At 42.7% G+C, this 25,536-nt stretch overlaps 3 protein-coding genes across 4 annotated transcripts; all 3 read right to left on the bottom strand.

Annotated features, from left to right (window-relative positions):
* Positions 1-85: 85 nt before the first annotated feature.
* Positions 86-5,369, bottom strand: ccsapb (centriole, cilia and spindle-associated protein b). Its single transcript, XM_069658316.1, has 5 exons — positions 5,342-5,369; positions 4,031-4,422; positions 3,830-3,934; positions 2,415-2,620; positions 86-2,327 (listed from the first exon to the last, which is right to left on the bottom strand). The coding sequence occupies exons 2-5, from the start codon at positions 4,398-4,400 to the stop codon at positions 2,145-2,147; spliced, it is 864 nt and encodes a 287-aa protein (XP_069514417.1). The 5' UTR covers positions 4,401-4,422; positions 5,342-5,369; the 3' UTR covers positions 86-2,144.
* Positions 5,370-6,538: 1,169 nt separating this feature from the next.
* On the bottom strand, positions 6,539-10,587 carry acta1b (actin alpha 1, skeletal muscle b). Its single transcript, XM_069672347.1, has 7 exons — positions 10,518-10,587; positions 9,470-9,606; positions 8,573-8,897; positions 8,047-8,208; positions 7,434-7,625; positions 7,158-7,339; positions 6,539-7,037 (listed from the first exon to the last, which is right to left on the bottom strand). Exons 2-7 carry the CDS (start codon positions 9,596-9,598, stop codon positions 6,894-6,896), a joined length of 1,134 nt encoding a protein of 377 aa, XP_069528448.1. The 5' UTR covers positions 9,599-9,606; positions 10,518-10,587; the 3' UTR covers positions 6,539-6,893.
* Positions 10,588-14,975: 4,388 nt separating this feature from the next.
* abcb10 (ATP-binding cassette, sub-family B (MDR/TAP), member 10) lies at positions 14,976-25,406 on the bottom strand. 2 transcript variants are annotated; one of them, XM_069663259.1, is made up of 15 exons: positions 24,488-25,406; positions 23,516-23,722; positions 22,689-22,891; positions 21,770-21,904; positions 21,328-21,474; positions 19,767-19,902; positions 19,549-19,644; positions 18,834-19,043; positions 18,626-18,705; positions 18,290-18,470; positions 17,885-17,928; positions 17,719-17,753; positions 17,435-17,493; positions 17,083-17,316; positions 14,976-15,371 (listed from the first exon to the last, which is right to left on the bottom strand). In XM_069663259.1, the coding sequence occupies exons 1-14, from the start codon at positions 24,912-24,914 to the stop codon at positions 17,123-17,125; spliced, it is 2,154 nt and encodes a 717-aa protein (XP_069519360.1). In that variant the 5' UTR covers positions 24,915-25,406; the 3' UTR covers positions 14,976-15,371; positions 17,083-17,122. The 2 variants fall into 2 exon arrangements, with proteins under 2 accessions (XP_069519360.1, XP_069519352.1); XM_069663251.1 differs by having other exon boundaries at positions 14,976-17,316.
* Between the last annotated feature and the right edge of the window lie 130 nt (positions 25,407-25,536).

Below are 25,536 nucleotides of genomic sequence, written 5' to 3'. Positions count from 1 at the left end.
GATGTGTTTTCTCCTTTGGAGTTTCCTAAATAAATAGTGTGATTTGGTAGAGAAAAACAACAAGAAAAACAGGTAACAGTGAACACACAGGTGGAAAAGTGATTTATTAAAAGCGTTGCACCACACAGTTTACCACTTCAACCACTTTTTCTCTAAGGCATATCAAATATGTGCACACAATATGTTAAAAGCCTTAAATGTGAACATAAAAATGTCAAGTATCGTGAAATTTTACAGTATTTTGAAATGTTACACACCTCATGTAATCAGTCATTTAGACCTTCCTCTTAAATACCCCTGATTCATTTAGGTTAACAATCATTTGGGTTAATGCTATACTGGTCAAAATGAATAATTAGGCTTGAAACTCTGCTATACATTACAAAATGTAAAGAATGTACTAAAAAAGTTTCTAAAATTTCTCTAGTATTAAGTATTAAGAAGATCCAAGTTTGGTCTCACTAACTAATAAGTAATAAACTATCTTGTTTCCCTCCTGCTCTCTGAGATTGTCAAAGTTCACCAAATCTACAACAACCCACCCTGGCTCACAATTAAAGTATTTTAATATTGCACAAAGTTTAATACCTGTTGCTGGACCTATAATGCAGTATAAATTAAAAACACTGAAAAACTAAACATTATAAAAGTAACATAAACCAAGAGCTGCAACAACAAAACTACATACTAAAAGTGTTCAATGTAAAGCATCAATCCTCTCATTCCACCTGCACAATATTCACAACAATAGTATTGATACCTTCATTTGCAAAAGGAAAACAAACCTTTTGTTTTTATGGCACAGAGGATTCATCAGGATTACTAATAGAAGGAAACCAAGAGAGACCTGGTTTCTCATGGTTGATATGATAAAAACAATATCATTTAAATGACAGATTCATAACAGTATATAATAAAGTATGGAGTCTAATTTTGTGTGAGCAGAAACAACAGTGATGTTGAACACATTCACATAAATATGCAGATGAATAGGTTACATGAAATGGTTGGAAAGATATTTGGTCTTGCTCTAGAGTGCATGCTCTTTAAATCAGCAATATATACTGATATGTTTCTGACTAAAAGAAAACAGCTCTGTTGTTCTGTTTCCACTTTGGACTCTAAAGCACTTTCAGTAACAATAACGAGTAAGTAATTTGGCCTCAACAGTAAACATTAGTTTTTTCATATTTTGAAAAGAAACTCAGTTAGCTGTATTTGACACTACATTTATCTGGCAGAAAGGACCATGACCAGTAAATGTGTGAAAGACGCACACTGCTCACAGTCACACAATGGCTTTAAAAGTCACACTCTAGTTCTTTTTACAGACTGTCACTGCAATAACACCAGCAACATTAATTACTATACACACAACAAAAGAGCGGATCAAAGAGGTGTTAGGAACCCTTTTAAGTCAATAAGATGTAAGTGCTAATGAGAGAACTCACCATTCATCTAAACCAACCCAGGTAGCAGTGATACACAAACCGCTGCAAATCTACAAAAGCCACTTCACAGCACCAAGTGATACAAAGCTGTCTATCCATATTAAAAGCTGCAAGAATACAAACAACTTGATTGTGTGTGTTTGGTTTCATAAATATGTGGATACAATAAGTGTATGTACATTCTTCATGTTGGTGGCTTCACATTGTATTTAACAGGAGATTTAAGAAGGCAGCTGAAGCCTTCGTTACCCTGTGTGAGTCCATTGTGCTTTAATATCCCTCTATATAAAATATGGGCAGGTTATAAAGCCTGTGTTTAAAGGGACTACATTAAAATATGGCTGTAAAATACATTTTGAATTCTCATCAAAATAGTACACGGTCAGTGTTTCAATTTATTATACTTTTAATTTCAGATAACTTCTATAAAGAGTCTGTTCTACCCTGTAAAATGTGTCTTATTGTAAATATTTAAATTGATTTATATAAAAAATACAGGGAATTTCATAGTTTGGTCAGTTAACATCCTGAATGTGACAGTGAAACATATTTAGAAGCTAAGAATTGATCAATGCCGCTCTCTAGTCTACATGTATTTAAACATCAGGGGCGGAAGGCAGTTATGGCTTTATTTCTGTATTTTTGTCTGCATTCACCCTGATGTAAGTACCTCTGCTAACCTTTGTTTGTGTCCTATCGAGAGCGAGCAGAGAAGCAGCGCATGTACTCAGTGAGCCACGGGTTGTATTCCTGTTGAACCAATTTTCTAGACTTGTTCGGATCAGCAGACTTGGCCCTCCGTCGCTCGGCCCTCTGGGTCTGGATCTGACGCTCCACCTCTCGCCTGGTCTTGGCGCGCAGGGCGGAGTCATGGATCTACCAGGAGAAAATACGCTATTCACTCCTGTTGTCATAACACAGCCTGTACAAATACAGATCTACAAGAGGACAGGGAGACATTACCTCATTAGTGGAAGCTGCAGGGCCAACATTGTGGGTCTTCCTGCTTGCCATGTCTGCATCCTTCTCTCCTGAACCGTACAGAGCGAAAGGATGTCTCGACTCCTTAGTGTCCTCTTCTGGCTTCCGGGGTGGTGCAGGCCGCACACGCTCGGCACGCCATGTTTGCTTTGAGGGTTTACTCTTCTGTCGTCCTCCAGTGTCTTTCACTAGAAATAGAAAAGAAAATCAGGTTAAAACTGCACCAAAAACCAAAAAAACAGAAGAGTCTGTTGTGGCTGTTACACACTCATCTCTTCGGCAACGAGCTGAGCAATCCAGTGATGAGCCTGCTGTCAGCACTATAAATCAATATATAGTGACGCTGCACCAGTTCATTCTGCCCACACAGTTTGGTATGCTGTATTGTACTTACTTAAGACGACAGTAAAAATATTTGATTGCAGTCATTTTGTAGCACCTCGATATTCAATTCATTTTTCCATGATGATTGAATCAAACCAAAAACATCCTCCCAAGGATTACCTATAGTTTCAATACCCTACTTTGAGGTTTACAAATATGTTTTATCCTAAATATATAACAAGTGAAATAAAACTGAATATTAAGTTCTGTCTAAACACAAGCAGCACTTCAACACAATAGAATAGAATAGATCAACCTTTATAGATCCCACAACAGGGACATTTTCAGTGTTACAAATAGGAAAGAGAAGAAGCACACAGCGCACAATAAATATTAAACACTAGAAAATACAATACAGTGCACAAAATGGTTGATGTGGAAATGCACATTGCAAGTATTATTGCAGATGAGTATTGTGTTTTTTAATATATGTATCGCACCTGATAACAGAACAGAGATTATTTTCAGTTTGGGTGTGTGCTTTTATTCTTCTACTGGGAGCAGGCTTGGCAGGCAATAATACAGTCTAAATCCGGCTTCAGCAGTCATTTGATAATTGATGAAAGGAATAATAAACTAGAGTAGAATCTGACTAAGCATCTAATGCCATATTTAGTGACATGGCAGGTTGTCATACTTGGTGTGTTTGAGAAGGAACTTAAAAAGGACTCAGATGTAATACTCAGTCCTGTTCCCTTCTTTTCATTCCCACCCTATCACATTGTTGATTATAACTTTTATATTTCAATCAATATCAAGAAGCTGACAAGCCATTGTTTGATGAAATACATATGATACCTTAAAAAGTAATGCCTAGCACTGTATGTTTTACTATGTTTTTGTTTTTCCTCTTAAGGTGGAAGTGGCTGGAATCTCTGTCATTGCAGACTACATTTTTTGTACTTCCTTTCATACCCTACCACATATACAACACCACCCAAGGGATTATGCAAATTAGCAAGGCACCGAAGAATGCACAACAGCTACAGTCAGTATTGATCTATTTGAATTACCTCTGTTTTGTCCCCTGTGAGGGAGTGTTTTCTGTTTGCTGCCTTGACTGCTGGCTCTCTCCTCCTCTGGTACTCCTGTCTCTCTGGCACCTTCAAGCTGTGAGCCTGACAGACGTGACAGCCATGATGCAGTATAGTGAGGAACAATGCTACATACTAATATGTTTTACAATCTTTCTATCAAATGTAATTCCTTTTTACCATGGTCTGCAGACTCCTGTTCCTCCTGAAGAGGCAGCCTGGGTACAGGCTCTGTGTTTCTGCTCTGCTGCTCCTGCTCTCTGTCCTTCCTCGCCCCCTCACACTCCTCCAGCTCAGCCTCCGTCCTGTCTCCGCAGGGCTCAGTCTGTACCTGGTTCTTACTGGGAGGAGGTGGAGGAGGTGGGCTTCTTCCTGCGGAGTCGGAATCACTGTCGGAGCCAGCCCAGAACCAGGGGTTGTGTGTGTGCTCCAGCAGCCTGCGGGTCAGCCTGTACTTCAGCATCTCCTCGTAACACTTAGTGTAGGTTTCCCATTTGGGGTCTTTGAACTTCTTCATGTACTCCGAGCGGATCCTCTTAGTCACCATCATGTCAGTTTTGAAACTCTTTGATCTGAAACCCCCAAAATAGAAGCTGAAAAACGTATCAAATGCTAGCGTTGTTGAACACGCATAACATTTCTGTGACTACATTACAAAACATTGTGTCGTTCGCCTAACCAAAGCCCTCACAAACGTATTTTCCTCATATTTAGGTTGAGGTTTGGCATCACCGCCAGACATTTAAACCATAACGTGAAGACCGTTAGAGCCAATGGCAGAGCAGCTACAAGGCTTCCCCCGGCTTTAGGATCCGCCTACTATCTCTCCTTACCCAGGGAAAGTTCACCTTTCTGAACCGGGGGTGAGGATAAAAAGTTAAGTTTAAAGGAAATTACTACATTTGATATCTTCTTAATAAACTCAATCCGGATTTTACAATAAAAATGGCCTCAGGTGGAAATGTTATGACCGAATCGCTAATGGGTAGTAACGGCTAAAAGTGATGACGTAACGTGGTCTCCACCTCTGATTGGCTCGAGTCTTCTAAACGTCTTTAGAGTACTACAAATTAAAGGTCAGCTGCAATCACTGTATCAAAACAATCGATTGGCTAAGCATTACCCCATATTGATGACGTAGTGACTTTGTATCTCATTGCTTCGAAATAAGACGATATTAAATCATCATCTCGGACTGAAAAACTGAATAACAAGCTATTACAGCGTTAAAATGAGGCGATTAATAATGTAATCGTTGCCCTAATCTCTATCAGTACGACAAATGAGTCTGTGTTGTTAATAGAAGTCTGTTAATCATAAGGTATTATGGGGTGCAGATAATCGCCTGTCATTGCTCGCACATATAGCCTGAACGTAAGACCTCAGTGTCAATCTATCTAATCTCACCCATACTACAACAGTGCAAGGCTTGACAGCAGCAGTGATTCAGGGCTGTAAGAGTCTAAATTTGTGTACAGTAAATATACTTACACTGGGGTCGGATTTCACGGAAGCAGAGAAGAACAGATGGCGTTCACGCTGCAGCCGAATGTAATCACAGGCTGCGTCTCTTAGCTCCGCCCGCTCGAGGACGTTTTTAAAAAGCCAAACACACCCGCAACAGGTGGCCAGGGCAGGAATGCGGTCAGGGTGGTTATCCATGCGGTTGATGATGGTTTCCATCAGACGGTAAAAGAGGATAAAAAAGACAATTTGTACATTGTGTCTACACGCTTAAACACATAAAACCCCCAATTGAGTAGCTAGTTGCCTGGTAAATTAGGCCACACAGTGCGTAGCCATTGGTTCCTCGTATAAGTAGCCAATGCCCAGCTGAATATATCCACATTTGCTCTAAAGTCTGGGTGAAAAAATGAAAACGGCTGTCATTATGTCAAAAATGTCTTATTATAGGTTATTACATTGTAGGGGTGTTGGGATGGTGCGCGCTCCAGACGAGCCCAGCGCACTCCTTTGTGCTTTAAGCCCACACCCGGATAACCTGACGGCCTTCTATGCATATAAGGTAGGAACCACTGTACGCACAGGGGTCTGGTTTTGTCTAAACATGGTCCTGGTCCGGGGCTGCGCGTCAAGACGCACAGGGCAGGCGGCCTAACAGGATTCATACCCAGGTATCGGATGTCCCATACCAATGATCCGCTCGGTCCAAAGCGGAGCTGCTGCTGCTGCACAGGCACATTCCTGGCAAGTCAAACTCCGACTGTCGGAGCCTGAAGGCGTGTCTTTCTCTACCTCTGTCACCCTGCAGCCCCCAATCAGAGACAGACACCCTGTCTCATCCCTCTCACCCATCCAACTGTCATCCAAGGTGCAGTGCCAAAACCCCTCGACCTCTATGAACTCCCCCTTATAACTGAGCCGTTTTGCTAAAGGGATTGCTGTAGTGTGTGTTATACAGTGGCTTAATTTGTGTGTCAATTACGCTTCTGCAGGGCTGTTAGGGTGATTTCAGGTATTCGTCCTAATCTTCCCCCTACTACTGCCGGATTCCTTAATATTGTATCTTAAGATTACATTGTTTTTGCATGGGTATTCAAGCAAATGGAACCCTTTAAATTGTAGAAATCATCTAAATTATTTCCACTTCATTTTCCCAAAAGCTTTAGTTTTTCGTTCTGTCCCACTATCCTCCCTCTGATAGAAAAACAAGGCAGGGGTCCAAAATACCAAATAATGGACTTTAATAAATTATCAATATGTATATACACTTACATTCACATGTGTTGGGCAACATGTTGTTCTTATTTTTTTATTAAAGTTTTTTTTGGATGGATGCATGGTTCAGTGGGTGTTTTCACAGCCTCTCTCCGTGCAACACAGACAACATACAGCTTTTAAAATATGCACATTTTAAATTGATGAAAAATGCATATGAATGTCAACAGCGCAGACAGAAAGTCCATTGACAGAAGATTGTTGCTGTGCCGCAGAGGTCGATCCTCCTTCTCGCATGATCTCCAGATAGCTGGTGGTGTAAAGGATGGAGATGATGGAGAAGCTGGAGAAGAAGATGGAGGATTTAGAAGCACTTCCTGTGGACAATGCTGGGGCCTGCCTCGTCGTACTCCTGCTTGGAGATCCACATCTGCTGGAAGGTGGACAGGGAAGCCAGGATGGAGCCACCGATCCAGACGGAGTACTTCCTCTCGGGGGGAGCAATGATCTAGAGGGGAGGGAGGGGGAGAGAGAGAGGATCAGTCAGGTGCCAAAGTAGCTTCCTGTGCGTAATCATTTTGAGAAGTATTGAAAAAAGGGGATAAGTTTTTGTTTTCATATGATTTACCTTGATCTTCATGGTGCTGGGGGCCAGGGCGGTGATCTCCTTCTGCATACGGTCAGCAATACCAGGGTACATGGTGGTACCACCGGAGAGCACATTGTTGGCGTACAGGTCCTTACGGATGTCAATGTCGCACTTCATGATGCTGTTGTAGGCGGTCTCATGGATACCAGCAGACTCCATACCTGGTCAGGTGAGAGAGACAAGTGTTTAGAGGAGGTGGGGGGCTATATAAAGAGCTGTTCGTAATGAGAGAAGATGAAGGATGAGCTGACGTACCAATGAAGGAAGGCTGGAAGAGGGTCTCAGGGCAACGGAACCTCTCGTTACCGATGGTGATGACCTGACCGTCGGGAAGCTCGTAGCTCTTCTCCAGAGAGGAGGAGGAGGCAGCGGTGGCCATCTCGTTCTCGAAGTCCAGAGCCACATAGCAAAGCTTCTCCTTGATGTCGCGCACGATCTCACGCTCGGCTGTGTGGGGACAAGTTGATAAGATTTTAATCAGAGAGACAAACAGCGGAGACCGCAGACATCGTGCGTAATGGCAGACTAATTAGGTGGCTTACACTGCGAATGTTACTCTGAGTAACAGAAATGTCTGTGGCTGAAAAATGAATTACTTCCTTCTACTCAACACACAGCTTCACCCGCTTTTTACAGTGGATGTCAACACATTTTAATTATTTAAGCGTAGATTTTAGGTCCAATATTATTAATTGGTGCATGAAGCTTTGCTGTTGTTGGTCAGATTGTTGTAATGTTGAGATATGTATAGCTAATTTGTCCAAAACTGCATGTTGAATAATAATTGAAGTGATGATATTAATTAAGGCTCATATCCTGATGTTTGTTCTTTCTTTGAGGTGTTGTTGGAGTAGGCAAAGTTCCTCACCGGTGGTGACGAAGGAGTAGCCACGCTCAGTCAGGATCTTCATCAGGTAGTCGGTCAGATCGCGACCAGCCAGGTCCAGACGCATGATGGCGTGGGGCAGGGCGTAACCCTCATAGACTGGGACGTTGTGGGTCACACCATCACCAGCATCCAGCACAATACCTGGAGAGAGGTAAAGCGAGAGTTTAGTAAAGTCCAGCCGAGAAAATACACCTTAAAGATTTAATGTTTGTGCGTAAAAGTGCAGATAACGTGGGCGCATGAGGGATGATTTACAAACACACACTGAATGTGTGTATCAAATGTGTCATAAAAAGCATAAACAGTCCCAGTAAGGCTGGTTGACTATGCGTAAAAGTTGTGCGTAAAATGGGATTTCTTCTGTTATAACTATGTGTTGCTTTTGTTTAAATGTGTCACCAGTGACATTTGTCTTTAACATTAAAAGGCTTGTGTGTCTTTGTGTTTTGTTTAGGCAGCTGCGCATGTGTTGTGAGTGGCAGCTGTTTGTTGTCGTCAGTCTTACCGGTGGTACGACCGGAAGCGTACAGGGACAGCACAGCCTGGATGGCCACATACATGGCTGGGACGTTGAAGGTCTCAAACATGATCTGGGTCATCTTCTCTCTGTTGGCCTTGGGGTTCAGGGGGGCCTCAGTGAGCAGGGTGGGGTGCTCCTCGGGGGCAACTCTCAGCTCGTTGTAGAAGGTGTGATGCCAGATCTTCTCCATGTCGTCCCAGTTGGTGATGATGCCGTGCTCGATGGGGTACTTCAGAGTCAGGATACCTCTCTTGCTCTGAGCCTCGTCGCCGACGTAGGAATCCTTCTGACCCATACCGACCATGACACCCTGAAGGTGGGAGAGAGGGCAAGATGATGGAAAGGTTACTTTAAATAATCCAAACAGAGGTTGTGACCTTCTTCTGGTCAGATTAAAGTCTTTACTGTGCGGTGCACAAGGCACGTTGACCATTGCGTAAATGTGCCAAATGGCGTGGGGCACAGAGACAGACACAGTGCAATTATGCAACTGTCAGTTCATCTGTGACTAATTTAGTCTCAAAGAGTTAAAGGCCACATTTCTGGTGGCAAAGGGAGCCAAAGGGACATTGCCCAGGTTACATAACCCCACGCTGTTATCGCCGAATAGTTGCTAATTTTACAAAACAACGAAATTGTAACACTAAAGTAGTTAAATATATATTATTAGATCCATTAGGGTACTTCTGCCAAAAGAGTGAAGGCTCCATTTGTCTGATAGAAAGGCCAATTTTTGTCTACATTTGTAAAAACTCTATTTGGCAATAATTTGGCTGAAGTTTAGTTATAACAATAATTTTGAAATTGTTTTTTGATAACCTACATCTAAGGCTTTCAATTAGCCTCTCCTATTATTCTTTGGGTATTTTCTCCGCTGTTTACCTGGTGACGGGGGCGGCCGACGATGGAGGGGAAGACGGCCCTGGGGGCATCGTCTCCGGCAAAGCCAGCCTTCACCAGGCCGGAGCCGTTGTCGCACACAAGGGCGGTAGTTTCCTCGTCGTCACACATGTTGGCTTCTGTAAAAGAGGAGGGGGAGAGAGAGGTCAGATCCACGTGGCGACACAAAGCTGTATGTGACAGAAATTACTTCAAAAGTAAAACTGTGGCTCAGTCTTTTGTTGCTCCTGAGCTCACACCAGGTGTCTTAAATATTTAGACTAAAGTTGTTGGTAACATTTACTGGAGCATGAAGATGATCAGGTCCTTGCCTTGCGCTAAATGTTTCAATGGCACACTGACACCGGGCCATTACGCATGACGCATAGGCCAGTATAAACCTATGAAAATCACATTACAAGTCAACAACACAAAACTAAAGTTCCCCTCATCTATCTGGATTTGATAAGTTTCAATTTATCACCTGTTCTTTGTATTTTCTAATTTTGAGCGCGTAAATCTGTGAGTTGTAAAGCAAAATCAAACATTAAAGATGTGCTAAAATTCAGGTTAATCTAGCAGAATTCTCCGTCTCACTATCACCTGTCTCAGGTAAACAATCCTGGCTTTTAATTAGTCTGAAGGCGCATATCGTTTGGCTGCATCAGCACCTTTCCAGGAGTCAGTATTGATCCTGTGAACATGCTGAAGTAAACCTGTTTCTTATCTATCAATTTAGCTTTGTCCAATTTCTAGACCTGAAAGCACAGATGAGAGCTTCTCCTCTCCAGCTCTGTAACCTATCAGTCTACTTTCACAGCTCTACTGCTTCTTCCTCAGTCTCAGGCCTCTGCTACAGTCTACTCTATCCTCCAGTGGAGTTGCCCATGTTGCCTCCAGTAGTATCTGGTCCTGTGCGTCCTGTCCCTGGCAGTCCTGCCTAACTTCAGCTCCAGTAGATGCTCCGGTGTTTCTCTGCTCAAGGCCTAAAGTCTGGTGTCCGAACCCGGGTGTGAGTCTTCAGGAGTTGTCGGTCCCAGCAGGGTCTTACCTTGTGGGGGGGAGTGTCTGCGGCTCGGAGAGAAAGACCCAACTAGTGCTGCTGCTGAACCAGCTACGTTCTTCTGCTCTGCAGGTCCAGCTTATATACCCGACCTCCACCATTCACAAACCTCAGCACTGGCCCCCATCCCGGCCCTCTGCCATATTAGGACGCTGACAGGCCGAGGAGGAGGAGTAGGAGAAGGGGGTGCAGCAAGGAGGCGCGCCCCGCAAAGGGACGCAGGCAGCTCCATCCATCAGGCTTCAGGAGAGGATCAGGAGTGACGCTGCGCGTCCCCGACATGGAGAGAGCGCGCGCCATATATGGAACTGTCGCTTTGACCTCCCATCGAGCTACGCGGTCCCACCTAGAGGGCCGTATAAGGAGCGCGCGGGCCGCAGGAGTTTTCTAGGGGAGACGCCAGTTGCTACCAACCAGGGTTATAGATTTGCTGCTAGTAGGCCTCATCCAGCCTTAAAATGGGAAAATGCTGCTCTCATCTGAACAGATTTAGACCTCAGAGAGAGCCAGGGTCCAAACCTCTGACTGACAGGTCAACCAGGAACTGAGCTGCAGCCCGAGAGAGCCAATTAACAGTTTAATTGACATCATGGTGATCAGCACAAGATAACACAGAACAATGTGTTAAAAGCTAAGGAGTATCTGTGGGTGAAGAGAGACACATGTGTGCTCCATCATTTCTGTCAGCAGATTTCAGTCATAAAATTCCAAGAAGCTTATTTATAACTGATTGCATTAAATGCTGCAGACAGGTTGCATAAAGCTGAGCCCAATATAGAAACATGAGGAGGAACTGGAGGCCTTTTTGCATCTATACATTATAAGTGTATTTTTCCCTTGGTTGTGATAAAAGCGCTCATCACTGAAATTATCAGTGAGGGTGCAGAGACGATCTTTGCCAACTGGTACTGCTTCTCCCGATTACATAACACGTGTACACTCACATTAACATTTAGTTCAATTCAACATCTTCTTCTCTGCAGACCACATGGCCTGACATTCACACAGATCTGAGACAGACATGTTGAATCAAAAAGGAGAGAAGCTCCCAAACAGCCAACAGCTGAAACCTTATCTGCAGGAGCTACTCTGCTCAGTCACTGGAGCAGATGGATTAATTATAACTCTGATGGAGGAGGGGAGCGAGTGCACGTGTGCACGTCAGAGTGAGAGACCCAGCGTGTGTACATGTGTGTTTTTCTGTGTTGTGGCATGAGAGACAAGATGTAGATCAAGATAAGGTGCCAAGGAGGTTATGATAAAGGCAAAGACGATGGAGGATTGACAGGGGAACATGGAGGAATGTAGATAATAAAGATGAGATAAAATGGGCTTGATTTGGTGACTAATGAGCAGAGGCTGTGAGGAGAAAAACACAGAACTGGCAACTCCAATGACACATGCTGACAGCTGGGGATTCCCTGTTCTAATGTTTGAATGACATGAAAGGAGACTAAATGAATAAGGAACTTTGGCAATCATACATAACAAGAAGTGGGAAAAGGGCACTTTTTAGTCCATATAATCTTAGTTACAAAAGCCACACTACTTGTATTGTGCTCTCGTATCACAACCCTAAAGCAAGATAAATATGGGAGCAAATACATGTTAACGTATAGCCTTTCATGACCTGTATTCTCCTTTTAGGAGCAACAGAAAGCTTCGTATGGATATCATGTGGTTGGAAATGAGCCACAGGATTTACTCGCTGTGTAAACATGGATTTATGGAGAGGGACAAGTGGAAGATAAAAGGGAATAAAAACTGAGGCCCTCATGTGTCCTGTAAGTCTTCAGAAAATATTGTTTCTTCACTTGAAATAAAAAGTCAACACTTTGGAGATTCAACCTGCTCATTAAAGTGTCAATAAAATCAGGCGAGGAAGAGGGAGGGAGGAAAATCTTAGAAGTCTGCAGCCCCAATGCTGCTAGTGTGTGTGTGTGTTGTTGGGGGAGGACGGGGGTGTGGGTGGAGGGAGGGTGGAGGGGCTGCACAGCAAGGTACAGCTACTTTTATGCACTTGTTGTGAGCCATTCTGGATCCGAGGGGTCTGAGAAACGCCTAAAATGTAAAGGAGCTGGCAGTTGTCGTGAGGGGAGGGGAGGTCAGAGGGGCTGAGGGGGAGGAGAGCGGAGGGAGTCTCCTGGAGAGTCTACTCGGGGAAGGGGAGGAGAAAGAGGGAGGTGAAAGGGCGCGTGGGCAGCAGGTGGCAGAAAGAATGAGTCCAGTTTGTCAGAAGAAATGTCACGCAGCCAGCTGAAGGAGACACTCTGGACGAGGAGAGGATTTTTATATAGCAGAGATCACATCTTAGCGAGTTAGATAAAAGGGCAGAGAGGAGGACAGGTAGACTAAATGGATCTTTTTGTTTTTAGTTAATGTGTGAGCATGCTCAGTTATCTACCTTTACTACTCATTCAGTCAGATCTGTATTTCAGTCCACACAGCCGCTCTCTCTTACACTCTCCGGAGAGCACAGAGGGTGAGAGTGTCAGTGTGAAAGTGTAAGAATAGCAACAAGCCTCGGCATTCAATCGCTGGAACCAATACACTCGCTGTACATGAGGGTCCTACCTTTTTAAGTGTGGCTGTGGGCTGCATGTACAGAGACAGGCAGACAGAGAGAGACAGAGAGCAGGCAGGAGGCTGGTTGGAGATGTGAGTTAGTGTTTCTATCTCAGGTGTAACAGCAAAGGATACTGAGGATGTTGTAAAGGGGCAGGTAAAGGTGCTTTAAAGGATAGTTTCACTTTTTTAAAAGTTTGTCCTAAAACAAGAGTCACGCTGAAACTGTCTCTGTTTTAAGACAGACTCTTCCATCCTTGAATAACTTTACAAGAGCAGGCCAGAGTACATCAGTGAACTTAAAACACCTTACTGTCCAAAAAGGCATCTTAGATCTGCAGGGTTAGGTTTGCTAGCTGTTCCACTGTTCCAGGTACATGCACCTAAGCTTTGGAACTGTTCAATCTGAATTCAATCTTTTTAATGATCTAGATGTAAATTTCAGTTCTACGGTGTTTTAAATTGTGAGCCTGACTTTAGCTGTTTGTGTGTGTTTTTGAATGTATATGTGGTTGTTTTGTGTGCCCTCGTTGTAAAGCACTTTATACTCCTAGCTTGAAAAGTGCTATTCAAATAAAATAATCATTTTATTTGTTCAAACTGTGTGATCGGATCTCATAAAGTGTCAGGATACGTTCCTCCTCATTTTGTTAGCCATGTGCTGCACAGGTCAGTTATCTGCCGAGTGTGCACTGCTCTCGAAGGCTGCTTTCTAATGAGGACGCTGCCTTCCCAAAACAATCCATCTCCTAATGTTAAAACGTGTTTTAATTGTAATAGAAAGTGTTTGGTCTCTGCATCATGGCTGACATGAAAACAAGAAGGGGACAGTGTTTTAATACTGGGGGAAATCATAGAAAACACCAGTGTGTGTGTGTTTTAAAGTAGTGCCTCATATTGACAGTCAGTGTTACTTTAATAATCTGCTTAATGAGACTCAACACTCTCTCCATGTGTTAACTGCTGCATGGCTGAGCTTAACGTTTTACTATCATATTCTCTTTCCTCTCAAACGGACAAATAAGGCTTTGTTTTTCCAAGGCATTTTGTTGCGTAAGGCCAAAAAAGGGTCAGAACCTCAGTTCCTCTCGTTCCTCAAATAGCCCGGGGGTAGATACAGAGAAAAGAGAGGGGAGCCGCAGCACATGGAGCTGGAATTAGAAACCATCGCAGGGCTGCGCAGCACCTGGTCAGAGCCAGCTGAGCCGTCCTCTGCTGGACAGGAGAACACAAGTGGTGCCTCTGCTGGAGGCCGCGACCTACTGCTGGGACAAGAGTGAATGATCGCAGAGCGTGTTCAAACTTTCTGAGGGAAGATGGTGAACAGAGTCTAAAGACTTTACAGATATACTCCCACTAAAGGTCACAAATAAATCACTCTTCTATCATATCAAATATCGGCTAAACATTGTTGTAAATATCTAACCTTCTTGCTTGAACAATGCTTGATTAATCTCGACAGGCTCGAGTGCAACAACCCCTTAGAATAGAGGTTAAATCAACTGGTTGTATTGGCTTGTGCCTGTGCCAGGAGCTGTGAGTGTGCCAGCAGATGAGACAATGAGCAGAGTCTATTTGCATGAGGAGCTCAGCACACTGTCAACACCACCTGCCAGCAGCTGCAAACACATTACTCATATCAGAGCCACAAGGTTTTATTTAGGTCTGATGGACTCGACGACGAGCATTGATCCTGCAGTGTGAGAGGTGAAGGCCTCCGAGCCCGCTTGCAGCTCAGAGTATGAAGCAACAGCTCCACCTGCTGACAGCCCGACACACTGCAGGGGTCATACAAACTGACTCAGTGAGTTGTTTATGTAATATGACAGGATGTAAAGAGTATGTTCAGCCAAAACTTAAGAAGACAATCTTCCCATTAAATGAAAATTTATAATAATATTTCACTTTATTTTCCTTTACATAGACATATAATAATAATTTAACAATCACAAAAAACATTAAAAATCTATCATACATCATTTAGGTCATATTATTTATAACTCATAACATACAAAAAGTAAATAATCAGTCTTCTGTGCAGCCTTCAAGCATGTTTACTTTATCAAGCTTCTTTCTGTTTCACTTTTACAGGCAGGGCTGGTAAACAATGAGCCGCTTCTTCCTTGCACAGGAACCACAACACAACTCTGGATGTGTCAGAGACGCTAACCTTCAAGGCAACTGTGTGATGAAGACTTACATGTTGTGAGGATGTTGAATATGTGGTGAGCCGTGTAAAAACAACCTGCCTTTTGGCTGATGTAACAGGAAGCATCGCTACAAGACAACGAAGAACAAAAAAAAAATCATCTTGTATTCAATATATTCATTTAGAGAGAGATCAGTGCTCTGGTGCTATACAGTCTGTACACAGTAAAAATGTATAAATCATCTACATTTGCACTATAAAACATAGACAATAATAGTCAGCTATTCAAACAGCTAGTTACCAATGATCAATGCATAGATTGATTGATCCTGCCAGCATCCCTTTAAGTAATATAAAGACTATTTTATTTAAACTTCTGCTGTGGGCCTGCAGACTCTTAAAGCCTCACTGCCTTCAGAGTTTGAATGAAGTTACATTCATAATGATTGTGTGTCTAACCACTGTCAAAAAAACAAAAACATACAAATGAAAAAACTATCTGACATAATGCAAGTGGATAGATTTCTGTGTATCAGTGTTGCTTGTTTCTTAGGGGCAGAACATACATCATAGTTCAGCTTGTCAGTCATTAGCGCTGTTTAACCAAACTGAAAAGTTGATTTAAAATGATAGCAGATCATTTCCTATTTACCAACTGTGGTATTGAGCCACAAATGTGCCTGTAGAGTTTGTCACAGCTCAGTCTACAAGCTCTTTAGGGCTGTCATAAAATAAAGCTATGTGGGTCTGGCGTAATAAGACACAGAAATCCTTCTGAATCACTCTGGACTGAGCTCCCTCTGAGCAGTGAAGTGGGCATTTAACATCTAAATATTTACTGAAGAGAGTCATTACCTCCTAGTCAGGCTCTCAAAGCCAGCTATAATATTTAGCAGGCTCAACAGCGCTGTGGTTTTTAGGGATGTTTAAGTAGGATTTAATGCTGGCCGAGTGCACATCCTGTAAACACCTACAGCAGTGAGCAGCAAACAGCCAGAAGTATTGTACAGTTGTAATGTAGGTTTCTGTTTTCTGATCATTTAAAGATTAGACACAGAAGGATGACTTGGATTTGATTTTGTTTGCACTACTGTGTTGCTTTTTGGAAACGTTTAGCAGTTTTGGGGCTCTCAGTCTAATCCAAAGAAAACTGAATTAAACATTTGCAAAGAAATCCTAGTTTAAATATGAGACCAAATCCTTGTGAAAAAATCCTTGTTTTAGGATGTGTATCACCTCAGCTGTGAGGTTTTTTTTCATAATGTTGAGCCCTGTTTTACAACACAGTGTAGACAACAAAAACAGCCTTTTCATTTGGCGTGTTTAATGCTCTGTATGCAAATTTCAAGTTGAAATAGGTCAGTAATAAATAGACACAAATTCATGAAAATAAGCAGTTTTGTAGACATCATTCTGGACTGTTTTTGGTCTGCTTTTGAAAAATAGAATCAGTTGGACATTTTCTCCCTTGCGCCCAAACTCTATAAAACAGCATTTGAGCTTTCCCCCTAAATGATGCAAAATGAAGGTGGTGATTTAAGAACGCTTTCTGTGTGTCGAGTGTTTCACTTTCACTCCCAGTTTCTTGTTTTGTCCTCTTCTTTCAGTGTGAAATTAAATATTCAAAATAAAGTCTCTGTTGGAAGTCTCTGATCCACATTTCAGCTCTCAGGTCTTCACCGTGGTTCACCCTGTCTGTGATGCTACATTATCATTCCAGCAGTGAAAGGACTCCCTGCTTTCTTCAGCTTTTATCCACTTTCAGGCAGAACCTTGCATGTCCTCTGCCCTCAACACCCTTTGGGAGCAAAGTTACTATTTCCCAGGCATTGACCTCACCTCATTATTTCTCCCTCTTCCTCCTCCTCCACTCGTCCGCTCAGCGCAGCGCTTGTTTCTGCACTTCTTGTAGGAACGCCTGTTTCTCCATCAGTTTCCTGAACAGTCCCTGCCTGTTGCCCAGCAGCTCTGTGTGCCGGCCACACTCGGCTATACGCTGCTGGTCAAGGACAGCAACCGTGTTCGCATTCTGGATGGTGGAAAGGCGGTGAGCGATGATCACGACTGTCCTCCCTGATGATAATGTGAAGGGCAGGAAATGATGGACAAAGAGAAATAAAGTATTAAAGAAGAACAGAAAAACAATCAAAACACCACCAGCTTTATTCTTCATAAAGACAAAGATGTTTACCTTCCATCAAACGCTCCAAGGCTTCCTGGACCAGGAACTCATTTTCAGCATCCAAGGCACTGAGGAAACACGGCTGTTTAGAATTTCTTTTAACAAAAGATCTAAAGATGTTTTTCTATCCAGCACAATAAAAAGATGTTTCTGAAGGTTGTAGCTGTCAGCATAATGAATATTACTATTATCAACACATGTACAGCCAAACACAAAAAAGGAAGTGAAAGTATGACAATAAAAGCAGTTCTTTTGACTGATTTCTGCAACAACTCTTGAATCACGTCTCTCACCTTGTAGCCTCGTCTAAAAGTAGGATCTTCGGATCCTGTGGGGAGAGAACAAATTGTAATATTCAGCACATACTCATTAAGAGTTGTACAGGTGACAGGTATGAAAGTTTGGCTCTCTTTCTGATGAAATGAATATACAATAAATTAACCATGTTGCTTAGCTCACCTTAAGCAGAGCTCTGGCTATGGCTATCCTCTGCTTCTGACCACCTGAGAACAAACACACACGTTAAAGACGTACACGCACACATTAAGAGGTTTGCCTCAAGGGCCCCATTTGACTCCTGTAAGCACAGAGACATGATAGTTAACTGAATAGTTTTAAAAGCTTTACAAAAAATCTACTATGTGACAAAAAATATAATAAACACTTCATACAAAAGTCAGAGGATCACTTCTGAAAAAGCCTTTGAGATGAAAGTTTTAAACAGAAGGCTTTTTTTTCTTCTTCATTCAGATTTAAAACACTTCACACGTATCTAAAATCAGATTGGGAATGTACCTAATGTGCCAATGGCTCATATGGAAAGTAAAAGCAAACTGTTGTGATCAACATGTTACCATAACTTACCAGACAAGAGCACGCCCTTCTCCCCCACCACAGTGTCAAAGCCTTCTGGAAAATCCTGGATGAAGTTATAGGCATTGGCCACTCTGGCTGCTCGGTAGATTTCCTCTGAGGTGACAGCCTCCGGGTCGACTGCACCGTAAGCTATATTATCTCTGATGGAGCAGGAGAACAGCACCGGCTCCTGGGAGAGGGGGAAAGAGGAGGGAGAGAATGTGAAGGCAGAGTCGAACAGTCGAAGGCTCTCAATATTTACAGTTCATAGGAAATGCACATGTTGTTGTAGTTTGTCTGCATGTTTTATGTGTTTGTTGTGAGAGGTTAACATTCATTTATTACCTGGCTGACTGTTCCAATGTGACTCCTGAGCCAATAGGGATTTAGATCCCTAATGTCATGACCATCTACAGTGATGATACCTGGAGGAAAGAGGTCATTCGTATTGATTAAACAACAATCTGATAGACTTATTGTTGTAAGAGTGTCTAATAACTAAGCTAATATGTAACTGAGAAAGAGAGAGGACAAAAAACGAGCTTGTTCTCACCAGCATCAGCATCGTACAGCCTGAGCAGCAAAGAGACCAGGCTGGACTTTCCAGACCCACTGGGACCCACCACAGCCATAATGGTACCGGCTGGGACCAGCAGACTGAGGTTCTGGAAAATAGGAGCCTCCTTACGGGTGGGGTAGGCAAAGGAGACATCGCAGAACTCCAGCCGACCCTTCAGCTGGTCTGCAGGGAGCACGAGGCCTTCTGTGGAGGAGCAGAGAAAGAGGGACACAATATTTACTGATAGAAATATTGTTTTTTTCATTCATGTGGTGAAGTAATACTCTTCTGCCTGTGAGTGTACGAGTTAGAGGTCTTCACAGGTCCTAAATGACCAACTAAACCCTGATACGCCTAGGAATTTCCAAAAGGACCTGATCATTTTTTAAATAAATACATTTACAGTACATACAGTTTTGGCCTGGAATATTACAGACACAACCCAGACCCAAGACAAGGGACAGGTCTAATCTAATAATAGACATGTCTTTCACCTACTTTTTGTCTTGTATTCTGATCCTGAGTAGGCGTATTATCACGCTTGTTACGTACACAGAGCTTGTTTCTCTCGTGATCAGCGCTAATCAATGGTTTTCTCAATCCATCTTGGTTTTAAACAGACCCAGGACCTGTTTTCTTAAATTATGGGTCCTGGATCGGGTTTAAATAGACCCCTAAAGACCTCTTGTGTGTGAATGTGTGTACTCACCATTTAGTGGAAACTCTGGCTTTCTGTCCAGCAGCTCCCACAGTCTGGATCCTGCTCCGAAACCCTTCATCAGCTCAGAGTAGAATGAGCTAAGACCTATTCATCAAGCAGACAAACACCAGGCAATGAGCCATCACACAGTCAGTGCTTACAAATGTAAACGGTACAGAAATCATATAGTAGGAAAGAGCACATGCAGCTCAGTATGTGTGCATTACCTGCAACACTGATGCCCACCCAGAAGGTGTACATGAGGAAGGAGGAGAGCTCTCCCACGGTCATGTGCTGGCTGGCCATCAGAAGGCCTCCTTTGTACAGCACTGACAGGATCATTATGTTACCACTGAGCCCAGTCTGAAACACACACACACACCGCCCAATTATTTAATTACTAAATCATCTGACATCACTGCTACTCCCTGACACAGCACTGATTACAGTCCCTCTGAGCAGCTGCTGGAAAACTAACTGCTGCCAGGCACTCTCTCTGTATCTGTTGGTGTTGCAGCACAGTGTGGAGACTGATACACTTGAATATTATTGACCTGATAACATCAAGAGCTTGTTTTTCCTTTAAAGACTGAGTTGCCAGGTTCTATATCTGAACTACTGTCCCCTTATAAACCAGTGCGAGCGGGAGATCCTCATGCAGGAACCTCCTCACAGTCCCTGCGTCACACTTACAGACTAAAAGAGACCGAGCGTTCGGTGTTAGGGCTCCTCGGCTGTGGCACAACCTACCTGAGGAATTCTGGCTCCAGACATCTTGTAATTTAAATATTTTATCCATGGCGCTTCATTTATTTATTGTTTTTTTAGTCAACCCTTGTTATGCATCGTTCCTCTTATTTTATGTAAGTTTTCCTTTTTTATTCCTACAGTGTTGTGTATTTTATTGTTGGGTTTTTATGTTTTGTAAAACACTTTGTAGAAGTTATTTTCTTTATTACACCAAAACAGAAAGCACATTTTGCAAGTTTTCACATTATTTTTTAGGAGGTGCTGATTTTCAGGCGAGTCTGATAAATATCTGTTTGGTTCTTTGATCTCTGCTGGTAAAAAAGCGATCACAAGGTGCTGGTTGCTTCCTTAAAAATGTGTGGATGGCAGGGGAACTAGAACTGCTTTGTATTGATGCACTGTAATATATATACTGTCGTCCCAAGATAAGGGCTAAAAGAAAAAACACATTGTAAAGCTGGTTTTGATAAGTGCCATACAAAAAAGCTTTAATATTTATTTAATATTAGACACACCTAGCTAAATCTTACCCAATACAATGTGTTTACAATGAATGATACCTTATCATGCAGCTTTTTTGCTGACACTGTTGATTATGGCCATTTTGATGAATTGCATCTCATGATATCGAAAGTGCTCATATTTTGTTTATCACCATGGACCAATAAAGATTCACTTCCTCTTACCTTTGGGACTACTTAACATAAAATGAATGCATGGGTGTCCAGAAAATACAATTAAAACACAATTAAAACATTAACAGGAGAACCTGTTTAAGAGCTTTAAGGCCTGCCAAGTTGTTTCACTGAGTTGTTTCAACACTCCCTTAACCTTTCAAAAGTACAGAGTGGTTTATGTCTGACCTGAAAGAGGATTGGAAGATCGTTTTTTTAATGGTGAAACATCCTTTAAAAACAGACATGTCCTGTACTGCGGTATTCTATAAACCCTGACATGCAGGAAAGCAGAAGCTTCTATGCAACACTTTCCTAACGTTGGATTTTGGTTTGCACTACGGACACACAAACACAAACTTACCACTCCGAAGAAGCCAGCTCTTAGTACAGCCTCCTTCCTGGCCAGGCTTAAAACGTAGTCTGTCTTCTGTGTGTATGTGTTGACCTCAGATAGCTCTTTGCCAAAAGCTCTGACTGTCCGCAGGTTGCTGATACGCTCCTCTGCCAACTATACAAACAAAGATTTATAAGTACTTTATCTGTTGGCAAGCAGGTTATCAAAACAGCAAATTTACTCTGTCTGCAAATTGAATTAAAGCTACCAGAGGCAGCGCTGCATTGTGAATCAGATATAGGCAACACTAAGGGAATAGACAAACAGTGCTGATTAACTGTTTTCACTGTGCAGCTTAACTAAAATCAATACTTCCTTCTTTTAAATATCCACATCCTCAAATTATATGTTATAAATCTCTACTACATCTCCGTTAGCTCTTTAGTCTGTATGTTTGTGTGCACTGCACCTGTGTGGCCTGTGCGAGTGCGTCCTGTGTGCGCTTGGAGATGGAGCGCAGGTATCTGCCGTAGACTATGGCAAGACCGACCATAGGAGGAACAATCATCAACACAAAGGTCGCCAAACTTGGGGAGACATAAAACTGGAAATGGAAAGAGAGAAGAAGCAATTAATGAGGGTAAGAGGAAAGGAAAAAAGGGTGGCAGGAAAGGTTTCTTTGAAGGTTCAGTACACCAGGAAATCACTTTAATTCCTTGTAAAAAAAAAACTTGTCTTGAGCATGTGATGTGTTTTATGATTTTCTGTAACACAGCTGTTTAAGATGGAAACAGGAAAAGGACGCCTTGGTTAACAGACCTGTTGGACAACAAATCTGTCATGCATGAATACTAAAACATGAAGAAATTACAGTTGAGACTTGCTACAGAATATAATCAGATGAGTGTTATTCAGATTAATAGCAGATAAGTAGCACATTTAGGCAACCTTTTCCAAACATACAATGCTTTGTGCATGCATCTACCTGAGATTGGCCCGGGTGTGGCTCATTCAACATAATCTACCCATTTCTTTGAATGGATCTGAGGTGCTTAAGTAAACCTGTTTCCCAACATCCTGGATTCTATAAACAGTACCATGCAGGGAAACTAGTGTCAGCTCACATAACTATAGAACTACTTCCTTATACTGAACAATACCATGCTAAACATGCTCATACCTCACTCGAGTGTTAAATGACAGCAGGGTTATTTAAAGGAACACTCACAAGAAGATTTTTCTGTATTCAGTGCCCCATGCAGCTACCTAAACCTAAAAGTATCTCAGACGTATCCGTAACACAGAACGTAGTACATTCATTCCAAAAGATATGTAACATTAAGGATACCTGTTAATTCATCCTTGACTACTCTGAGAGACGTACTCACCATCATACTGACACCAGCAACAGCCTGGGCCACAGCCCTCAGTCCGTCTGACAGGTTGTCTGTGATGGAGTTGCCCACCACAGACGTGTCGGCAGAGAGGCGGTTGATGAGCTCGCCGGTCCTATTCCCATCAAAAAATGCCACTTCCTGTCTGAGGATAGAGGAGAAGACGCCGGCACGGAGATTACGAATAATCTGTTCGCCTGAAGAGGAGGAGAGACATTGGAGAGAAGATATGTTAGTGATGAAGAAACACAGCTAGCCTGACTTTGACCGAGATCAACAATACACCTTCCTGCATCTCTTAAGCTCACTAATTATAACATGCTGTATCTCATGTGTAATAATCCATACACAAACAGAGATGTCCTCTCTGTAAGGTTGCCACCAAGTCACTGCCTAGCTACTGGCCACCAAGACATTATTGAAGCCCCAACATGTTGTTTGCACATCTCTGCTCGTGTACGGATTAAACAAACAAGACAAATCTTGTTATTAAGAGCGCTTCAGAGTAGCCAGGACAGAGGCAGGCTACTAGTTTCTCCTGCTTCCGGTATTAAGGCCAAGCTAAACCAAACATGTCCTGGCTCCAGCTTTATATTCAACATAATTTAATGGTCAAGAAATATATAGAATGCACTGATATTGAATGCAGAAAATTATTGTTTTTTATTCTTTCCTGAACAGGGACATTAAATATCTGGAGGAGAGACAAAAGAGTTTAGTCGTAGATGCATGTGTTGTGTGGTGTGATTTTTCGGATCCTGTCTGTCTGTGTGTGTCTGTTTTCTTCATGTGTAGTGCTGTAATCTCTGTCCTCAGCTCACCCGAGATCTGCATGAGGTAGACTCTGGCAGCATTGGCTGCCCCTCCACATAGGAACACTCCAGTCAGCATGATGCATAACGATGTCAAGGAGGCCGTCATGGTCTCAGCCTCTGCTCCAGTGGTGTAAATGGTGTCAATCACTCTACCCAGGAAGAACGGAGCGGACATGGTTACTGCACTGGAGAAAGTTAGGAAGCCAACAGCAGCTGGGATGGATCGAGGGAAAGACAGAAAAACAGAGAAAGATCAGCATCAAAAATTAAGATACACATCAACAATGATAGTAGAAAGAAAAGCCAGGGCATCACTCTTTGTGAAACACTGAATTAGAAAAGAATTATACAGGTTAAACGGAGTAAAGGTTTTTCAAACCTCAAAAGACTTTTGAGAACTCGCAATGAATACCACAAACAGCTGAGAAGCAAAACAGGAAATGAATATAATTTGACAACTGTAGAAATGACTACTGAAGGATAACCTGTCTCCAAACAAGGTCAGAGCAGGTTTCAATGCGACTCCCTTCCACTGAAGAGGCATAATTGCAAACATAAACATACATAAAATATGTGGTAGGAGAGGCAGGCTTAATAACACTAGCAGTGTCCTCATATGAGTGTGTATTTTTTTTACTATTTAAATTATAAACAATGCATAGTCTTTACAACATTGTCTTTTTTCAGTCCAAATAAGAGCTGAAACATGTTGTGCAGATAATTTCCACCTTATCCTTCAAGTGGAATCATAATTAAAAGGTAAACGTCCTATTAAATGTAAGCCTCTTTAACAAGTAGGCACTCTGTCTTGTATCAGGGAAGCACCTAATGGCAATTTAGTCCAAACATTAACGACGAGTTAACGACTTTTGGAGATGTGTTGTGGATGAATAGATACTCTTTTGTTATGGATATGTTTATGTAAGGGGTCAGGTAAATGTCAGGTGACTCACAGAAACACATTAACACACAGTTTACCTGCCAGTCTCCATCTCTCCGGGTGAGCAAGTCGCAAAATCCGTTTAACCTCCTCCAGAGAGATCGTGGTCGGTGTTTGCTCTCTGTCCTTCAATGATCCGGCGGGAGACGGTGTAGAGGTGGCAGAAGAGCTAGCAAAGGCAACAGGTGCGTATGTGGCTGTCCTTGCTCGGCCTGTCGGTGTGTTTGAGCAGAGGATAGAGAGACCTCTGATCGGACAGCGAGACAGGACGGACATGAAGGGCCTGGGAGAGAAGGCAGGTGACGGATGGAGCGATGACCTGACCCCGGTTAACTGTCTCTTCCTCCGGAGGGCAGCGGAGAGGGTGAGACGGGGCTCCAGCAACAGCATCCTCGGCTGTGTTAGCTTATGTTTAGTCAAATGCACTCCATGTGTGCACCTTGACATACGCAATAACAGCCGCATTGTCAGAGTTGTCAGTTTGTGCCTAGATACAACCTAAATTTGACAAAAAGTAAATTGAAAGTATTCCAGTCCTATGAGTGATAGTGTAAAGGTGTTTCTTGTTGAGTTAAGTCCACCTGGGGAAACATTTTACTCCCTACGCCGTTATGTCAACATGCCGTATCCATAGCCGAGCTGTCGTCGAGTTTCTTGTTGCTACATTATAATGTTCCGACCGTTATTGTCCGTTTTATCTGCGCGTGACAGTCGCACTGCCCCAGTTTATCTCTTATCACTTTAAAGCGACCAACACCCCGCCTGTCACTGTCATCTGTCGCCGAATATTTTGTTGGCGGGCGGGTGAAGCGGAAACACAGGCTACCGTAAACCGACAAACACCAACTCCACTCTGTACAGTAAACCCAATTTTACAGGAAACAGTCTATAAAGGCAGAATAAGCAAAGGTGACCCTGGTTAGGTTCACAAGTGGCGTTACACACGATTTCTCCTCCTCCTTCTCACCGACGGGGAATTCAATGGCTGATGATGTAAGCAAACTTTCCCAGACATAATCAATCAAACCGTGTTTCCTGAATCGCCAAAGGGATGCAAAACGATATAAATGAATGCATTTGTACACAT

The sequence above is a fragment of the Semicossyphus pulcher genome, unplaced genomic scaffold, assembly GCF_022749685.1.
Source record: "Semicossyphus pulcher isolate SPU_LCO1_2020_fin unplaced genomic scaffold, fSemPul1.0.p SCAF_1, whole genome shotgun sequence".
In the NCBI taxonomy this organism is placed as follows: domain Eukaryota; kingdom Metazoa; phylum Chordata; class Actinopteri; order Labriformes; family Labridae; genus Semicossyphus; species Semicossyphus pulcher.
Note: the sequence above shows the minus strand (reverse complement) of the source record. Positions and strands in the feature narration are given on the sequence as shown.

Bases quoted from the DNA above. Each gene is read 5' to 3' on its own strand.
- acta1b (XM_069672347.1), bottom strand. From the start codon at position 9,598: ATGTGTGACGACGAGGAAACTACCGCCCTTGTGTGCGACAACGGCTCC. The intron at 8,209-8,572 runs GTAAGACTGACG...ACCTCTCTCCAG, and splicing joins CGCTTCCGGTCGTACCACCG to GTATTGTGCTGGATGCTGGT. The intron at 7,038-7,157 runs GTAAATCATATG...CCTCCCCTCTAG, and splicing joins CCAGCACCATGAAGATCAAG to ATCATTGCTCCCCCCGAGAG.
- ccsapb (XM_069658316.1), bottom strand. From the start codon at position 4,400: ATGATGGTGACTAAGAGGATCCGCTCGGAGTACATGAAGAAGTTCAAA. The intron at 2,621-3,829 runs GTAATTCAAATA...TTCTATTTCTAG, and splicing joins TCACAGGGGACAAAACAGAG to TGAAAGACACTGGAGGACGA. The intron at 2,328-2,414 runs GTAATGTCTCCC...TTCTCCTGGTAG, and splicing joins CTGCAGCTTCCACTAATGAG to ATCCATGACTCCGCCCTGCG.
- abcb10 (XM_069663251.1), bottom strand. From the start codon at position 24,914: ATGCGGCTGTTATTGCGTATGTCAAGGTGCACACATGGAGTGCATTTG. The intron at 19,044-19,548 runs GTGAGTACACAC...GCTCCTCCACAG, and splicing joins GCCAGAGTTTCCACTAAATG to AAGGCCTCGTGCTCCCTGCA. The intron at 18,471-18,625 runs GTAATAAATGAA...CCCCTCTCCCAG, and splicing joins ACATTGGAACAGTCAGCCAG to GAGCCGGTGCTGTTCTCCTG.